Genomic DNA, 7087 nt, shown 5'->3' with positions numbered 1-7087 from the left:
AAGATAAATTACTACTGTAATAGAAGTTATAAATCTAAAATGCAGTAGATTGGGTATATATTTACATAAACAGATAAGATAAACAACTAGTGTAACAAAACTTATAAACCTAATTTAAACTAACCGGATATATGTGAAGGCGGATGGATTCGTCTAATAAAAAAACGCTGGTGCAGCTCTAAAAACAGTAATCCATATCATAGGCCAAATTCAACGGTTGAGGATTTCCAGCGGTGGAACAAAGATACGGCTGTGTAATAAGTTTCCGGCAGAACAAAAATAGAATGATGGTTGAGGAATTTCGGGGTTTAAAAAATTAAATAGGAAAGAAATAGATGAGCCGACGAATGTATGTATTTTGTAAAAGAAAGCAGAAGACAGCAGACGAAAAAATTGGCCAAATTAAACGAAAGTATATATTTTTGAATAATTTTTCCATATTAAAATATATATTATTAGATTATAAATAAATTGCATTTATACCAAGAAATATTTTTTAATTTATTTAATTATTGCATATTAATTAAAAATACAAATAAGGAAACTATAATGTACACAATTATGATATTATTAAGGAAATAAATAATTCTTAAATTAAAAAATGACATATGTTAAAGGTTAATTATAAAGATCAAATAGTCCTACAAAAAGTGAATTTCTATTCACGTAGAAAATTGATGATTTAGGATATTTCAAAAATTTCGTAGCAAAATAGACTTTTCCTCTAAATCTTTCATAAAAAAATAATTTAAATAACGAAAGAAAACAAAAAACAGTCAAGTTATCCTGAGTTTGGTTAAATTTATTATATGAACTGATAGAGTTCAATTTTTGCCAACTCAAAGACCACGAGCGTGAATTATGTACATATCGGTTATTAGAAAAGTTTACAAATTAAATCATAACCCCGTCCTTTGTTTTGTTGTTTTTTTAATCTTTGTAAATTTCTAAGTGCAGCCTTATCCATTCTCTCAACGCAAAGAAAATAAAACTAAAGGAAAATTTTCAGAATATCAACTGATATGAACTACAGAAGTCTTGATATAAATTTAAAATGTACTTCATTACATTTTAGATACATTTATGAAAATTAAAAATTTAAATTAATATACTTATAAAATTTGAGGTTTAAATTGATACATATTTTATAGTTTAAAGTTTAAATTAATACAACTAGAATTTAAATTGAACGATTATAGCTAAGGACCCTACATTTGATACTTGCCCTTAAATTTTATAAATAAGATAAAACAAGAATGCATCTGACAGATCTTCAAAAGGACTAGTTGCCTAATTTTGAATCACATGACTCTAATAACTCAAATTTCATACGGAGATTATTAAACCCACAAAAAATGATTGAGATAAAAGGGGGGAAAAAGAGCAAGTAAATGGACCCAAAATCTTGTAATATAAAAAGAAAAAGAAAAAGAAAAAGAGAAAAAAAGAACTACTCATTCCTGTAAAAACTTGAGCGAAAGGAATTGCCGCGTTACAAAATCTAAAATGTGCAAAATACTATTTTGTTCCTTAATATGTTTGGAAATCTAATAATCAAAGATAAATTTAGGAGGAGGAGGGGAGGAGGGAAAAAAAAGTGAACAACATTCAAGATGACTGACTTTGCCTTGTGATGGCTGAGAAAACTTTTGAATTTGGTAAAGCAGGTCATAAGAGAAATATACTACATGCCCTGCCTGCCTGCCTGCCTGCCTGCCTGCCTGCCTGCTTCTTTTAAATTAAACCAATAACCCAAAAACACAGATTCCACAAAATGAAACAATATCCTCCCCCCACCCCCCATTTTGCACCTCTTTCAAATATGAAGATTCGATGATTCAGCTTCGGCCGTGCTCTGCTCTCTATTAGGTTAAAAAACCAGCCTCTGCACCTGCGTTTCACAAGCAAACATAAGAAATCTAACTTTCATTATTGGATAATGTAGGAGGGTAAGGAGGAATGAAGATTTGCACCCGCAAAATTCTTAATCGTCCAAGTAATAGTATGAGCCAGCTGACTTTTGTTCACGATCCTTCGCTGAGTCGACCTTGTTAATTCGTGGCCTGTAATTTGTTGGATCTCTTCTAAATGTAATATCAAGATGCTGCGATCGATCAAAAGAAGAAGTCTCGTCAATGACTATTGTTGGATCCAGAGTATTGCTCCAACTATGGTTTTGCATCTTAAGATATGGTATAATTATCCAAAAGGAAAGGATGTGAGGTAGGGATAGAAGAAAAGTGTCTTACAGATAAGAAGAGATTCATTCCAGTCAACAGCGACTGAGGACAATTAGCAGTACAATCAACTGATGGCTGACCCTCGTAAACAATAACACGATCTGCGAGATAAGTTGCCATAATAAAATCATGTTCGACCACAAAGGCAGTCTTTTTTGCGTGAAGAATAAATCTCTTGATGACTTTTGAAGCAACAATACGCTGCTCAGAATCAAGGTAAGCACTTGGTTCATCTATCAGATAGATATCTGCAGGCTGCAAGCATTAGAATAAAACCAATTTACAAATCATTTCCCGGTAAAGACTAATGTTAGTCAAGAACAAATATTTTGTAACTTTCTCATTAAGAAAAAAAAAAGGTCAAGAATAAAAATAATGACAGAAAAGTCTTAAATTCTTAAGTCTCATGCATATACTATCCAGGCAAGACAGATTCCTTTCAGCTAATACAGCTTGCCAGATGATATTGGATGAAAGGTTATTATTTAAGAAACAATGTAATTGTACCTTTCCAAGGCAGAGGCACAAAGCGACTCTCTGTAACTCTCCTCCAGAAAGATTCACAACTTCCTGGTCCATTAATTGTTCGATAAGCAAGGGTTTCATTACGTCTGAAACGAATTGCGGATGCATATAGGACTCTCTTATTTTCTGATGTAGCAAGTGCCGGACAGTGGATTGGAACTTAGGACTGATCTTCTGGGGCTTGTAAGAAACGTTAAACTCAGGAATTTCAATATCAGATCCTTCGACAGAATCAGGTTTCAACAAACCAGCCTGCAAATGATGGTGGATTAAATGCTTAGGATGAGAAAGATACGGCTAATGGAAAATTTTCTATTTACTACTATTAAAAGAAAAATAAAAGAGAGAAAAGAACAAAAAATAAGTAACGGAAAGACCAAATACCAGCATACGAATAAATGTTGTCTTCCCTGTTCCATTTTCCCCAAGCATCACAATAATCTGTGAATCAGTAAATTCACCTTCTATCACACGAAGCTTGAAATTTCCTTGAGTTTTACTCATGGTTGGGTACTTATATCGTGCATATGTTTCAATTTCCTCCGCACTTTCCTGAGGAGTCTCGGCAACCTAGAAGAAAAATAAAAAAGAATAAATTGCAATGGTCTAAACATTCTATTCTGATGTTGAAAGTCAGCAGAATCACCCACCTTGAATGTAAGAGATTCATCTCTAAACCGTAGATTTTCTGTGGGAACAAATCCAGCCAAGAAGATGTTGATCCCTTCCCTAACTGAGAAGGGAAGGGTCACAACTCCATAAGCACCCGGTTTCCCATAGAGGCAGCAAATGAAGTCAGATAAGTAATCCAAGACACTAAGATCGTGCTCCACAACAATTACATAGCTGCAAAAGCATGCATGAACTGTGTCAAACTAAGAGAAACAAAATGCTAGGGATGTGATAAAAAGAGACCAAAAGTACCTATTGGGCCTGAGCAAAGATCGAATAACTTGGGCAGCTTTAAGTCTCTGTTTCACATCAAGGTAACTTGAGGGTTCATCAAACATATATATCTCTGCATTCTGTATGGCAACAACAGCAATGGCAAATCTTTGAAGTTCTCCACCAGACAGATCACCAACATTGCGATCTATAACCTGGTTAAGCTCAAGATCATGACAAAGTTCTTGCTTCATATCCCTCTCATCTTTTTGCTCTAGCACCTGGCCAACATTCCCTTGAACAGCTTTCGGAATGTGATCAACATATTGGGGCTTAATGATTGCCTAACATAAAAGTGAAAAATGGGTCATTATTAGTGACAACAAAAAGTTACTCTTGCCTAGTACATTTTCATCAATTCAGAAAAAGTTTTATCTGTACGAAAATAAATTTTAAGAAAAGGTGCCGCAAGTAAAAACAAGTAATGTTGAGCAATTTTGTTATCGAGAACTAGAACATGCAACCACTCCAGTCCAAGTTTAGTAAAGCGTGTTACTACTTGTATGCAATTAAAGCAGTAACAGTCTGAGGTATATTTAATCCCTGTGTACAACAGCATATAAAATATTCCCACAAAAAACCCTCAACTACCAACAAGAATGAGCTCCAATCCAATACAATGATACTAAGTTGATAATATTAAAAAAACAAACACAATAAATGGGCACCCATGACAAGACATCAAACCTCGCACACCCCCAACCTCATACAAAGACAGACACCCCTCTAAAAATTACAATTTTCTCTCTCCATCCACACTCCGCACAAGATAGTAAAACAACAAACCTGCCACAAGACATAATAGAACCCACCATCTAGAAAACTCTCGTTCCATTACTCAACGACAAAAATCCAAAAGAAGTGCAAGAAAACTTAGGAGACAAAACAGACGTAATATGAGAATTCTTCAAAAAACCAATCAATTAGAACAATAGATCTAAGTTTCACGAGGGCTTGTCAGAACAAATAAAATAGGCATGCAAAGAAAAATATAATTCCACCAACCACATTCCAACTACGTTGTCTTGTTTTCACATAATGAAATAAAAGCTCTATGAACCTAAAATGACCACTTTATACATTTGATAGATTTTGAAGCAAAGTGTTTCATATTACCTTTAGATTGTCTTCAAGGATACGTGTAAAGTAATTCTGCAACTCAGATCCTCGAAAGTAAGTCAATATCTCCTGCCAATCTGGAGGGTTCTGAAAATATCCATGAATCGGTTGAGCTTATTACACAACAAAGTGAAGCATAAAAGGCAATCAAGAATGTTACATTGAAACGACCAAGATTTGGTTTCAGCTTTCCGGCCAAAACTTTCAGTGCTGTGGATTTCCCGATACCATTTGTTCCAACCAAACCAAGAACTTGCCCGGGCCGAGGAACCGGCAGCCTACAACCAGATTGTCCATCAATTTTGAACCACACGAAACAAATTGATACATTTGCAAGCTTAGTCAAGAAATAACCTGTGCAGTTTGAAGGTGTTTGGGCCATATCGATGTGTTGTATCTTTGTCTAAATCCTTCGGCAGATTGATGATTTGAATTGCTTCAAATGGACATTTCTGTATCATTGTATTATTTGGTCAGAACAATTGGTATACTAGTCCATTATAATTACTCATTAACACATTATAAGAATGCTAAAATAATTTATTCATAGACATACATAAGCAACAACTTGCACAAACCTTCACACATATACCGCATCCAATACAGAGTTCTTCTGAGATAAAAGCAATCTTAGAGGCTGGGGTAACCTCAATACACAGTTTACCTGCAGAGATATCAAAATTTAATGAAGTAGCAAATAAATAAACTCTGATCAAGAAACTTGTTGCATGAGTCAATGATGTTATTATTACTAGTCTGATTCTTATTATTTTTAAAAAATCACAATAAGAAAAAGGCGTTGTTCATGAATCATAGTTCATATCAAATAAACATTCAAATGGCTAACTTGCTTTTCATATATCAATGAGAATAAAAAATTGAACTCACGAAAAGACCAAAAAATCATGCATTTTCCAGGAGGAAAAAAAGGTGAGAAATTAAGTAATTACGGCAGAGCAACCATAGTACTGACTACTTTATAAAAATAAAGTCGCAATTTGAGCCAATTAAAAGTTAATTACTGGCGCAAACAAATATCCAAAAAAGTGCACGTAGACAGACGGCTGTTTTACGAAATTTTTCGCAATCAAACTCTTCTGGATGTAGAATTACAATCAGAAATGAATAAGAAATTCAAATCCAAGTCGCTGTGTGGTTGGTGACTGCGTCGAAAGATAATTCTACATTTTTCGGCAAACGCAAATTAGGTTTCAGAATAAAGTAAAATCATCGGATCACTCCAGAGAACAAACTAGTTGACTAGAACTCTCTAGCTCGGTGAAAACCTAAACAGTCATCAAAGAAAAACCGTAAAACATGAATCCACAACTCCACTAGAGCAACAAACTCAGCATCCGTCTAGCAGAAACACTACTTCCTATTCGCATCCGAGAGTAGATCATATAAACGATATCAAAATCTAAAATTCATCACAATCAGACACTCGATTCCAACAGAATAAGAAGGAAGAAAAAAGGAACATAAAATACCAGTCTTAACAACCGGACAGCTCTTCTTGCATTCCTGACGGCACTTTTTAGGCTTGCACCTATCAGAACTCACTATAGCTATACGGGTCAATCGATCCGCCATCTAATCACTGCACAGAATTACAGAAGCAATTAGATGCACAGAATCCAGCAACAATATTCCAAAAACGAGCAGAGAAGCAAATCAAAATCATAGCATCGAAAAATCGTAGATTGAGGGAACAAAAAACAAAGAAATGAAAAGGACAATCACCAGAAATAAGGAAATGAGAGCAAGAGATGATTATGGGATGGGAAAAGAAGGGAGTAATGGAAGAATCAAAGTGCGCAGAGAAGCGAAGAAGAGATACGAAGGAGCAAGCGTATGGCACACGCACAGCTCCAAGTAAGTTTTCTAGGGTTTTTTCATCATCTGAATGAAGACCCGAATGGCGGTTATTTCGGGTCCTTCTTTTTTTTTTTTTTTTTTTCTTTTTTTTTTCTTCCTTTCTTTTACTTTCTTCTTCTGCCAGATAAGATAGACGGAGATACTAAAATTAAAATCTATTTAAAAATAATAATAAATAAATAAATAGATAGATAAATAAAAAAGTCGGATCCACCCATTAAAGTATACCGAACCCGGTAAATATTCACAAAAATAAAAGTAGTACTGATTTTTTTAAATTATGCGTATTTGATCCTAATGCATCTCCGGTTATTAAAATAGGTTTGTTTTTAATCTCTCCCTATTTCTTTAAAATTGGTTGAAAATATCCATTAATTAAT

General features: G+C 34.3%; 1 protein-coding gene across 2 annotated transcripts; it reads right to left on the bottom strand.

The window, feature by feature from the left end:
• Positions 1-1435: 1435 nt before the first annotated feature.
• LOC103487625 (ABC transporter E family member 2) lies at positions 1436-6821 on the bottom strand. Of its 2 annotated transcripts, none has more exons than XM_008446012.3 (13): positions 6573-6821; positions 6320-6429; positions 5408-5493; positions 5184-5281; positions 4990-5107; positions 4827-4916; positions 3690-3994; positions 3416-3611; positions 3150-3335; positions 2748-3017; positions 2250-2495; positions 1974-2104; positions 1436-1891 (listed from the first exon to the last, which is right to left on the bottom strand). In XM_008446012.3, the coding sequence occupies exons 2-12, from the start codon at positions 6420-6422 to the stop codon at positions 1985-1987; spliced, it is 1818 nt and encodes a 605-aa protein (XP_008444234.1). In that variant the 5' UTR covers positions 6423-6429; positions 6573-6821; the 3' UTR covers positions 1436-1891; positions 1974-1984. The 2 variants fall into 2 exon arrangements, with proteins under 2 accessions (XP_008444234.1, XP_008444235.1); XM_008446013.3 differs by having other exon boundaries at positions 1436-1885; positions 6573-6790.
• Positions 6822-7087: the final 266 nt, after the last annotated feature.

This window comes from Cucumis melo, chromosome 7, assembly GCF_025177605.1.
Source record: "Cucumis melo cultivar AY chromosome 7, USDA_Cmelo_AY_1.0, whole genome shotgun sequence".
NCBI classification, from domain to species: domain Eukaryota; kingdom Viridiplantae; phylum Streptophyta; class Magnoliopsida; order Cucurbitales; family Cucurbitaceae; genus Cucumis; species Cucumis melo.
The sequence above is the reverse complement of the archived record's forward strand: the minus strand, read 5'-3'. Positions and strand labels throughout refer to the sequence as shown.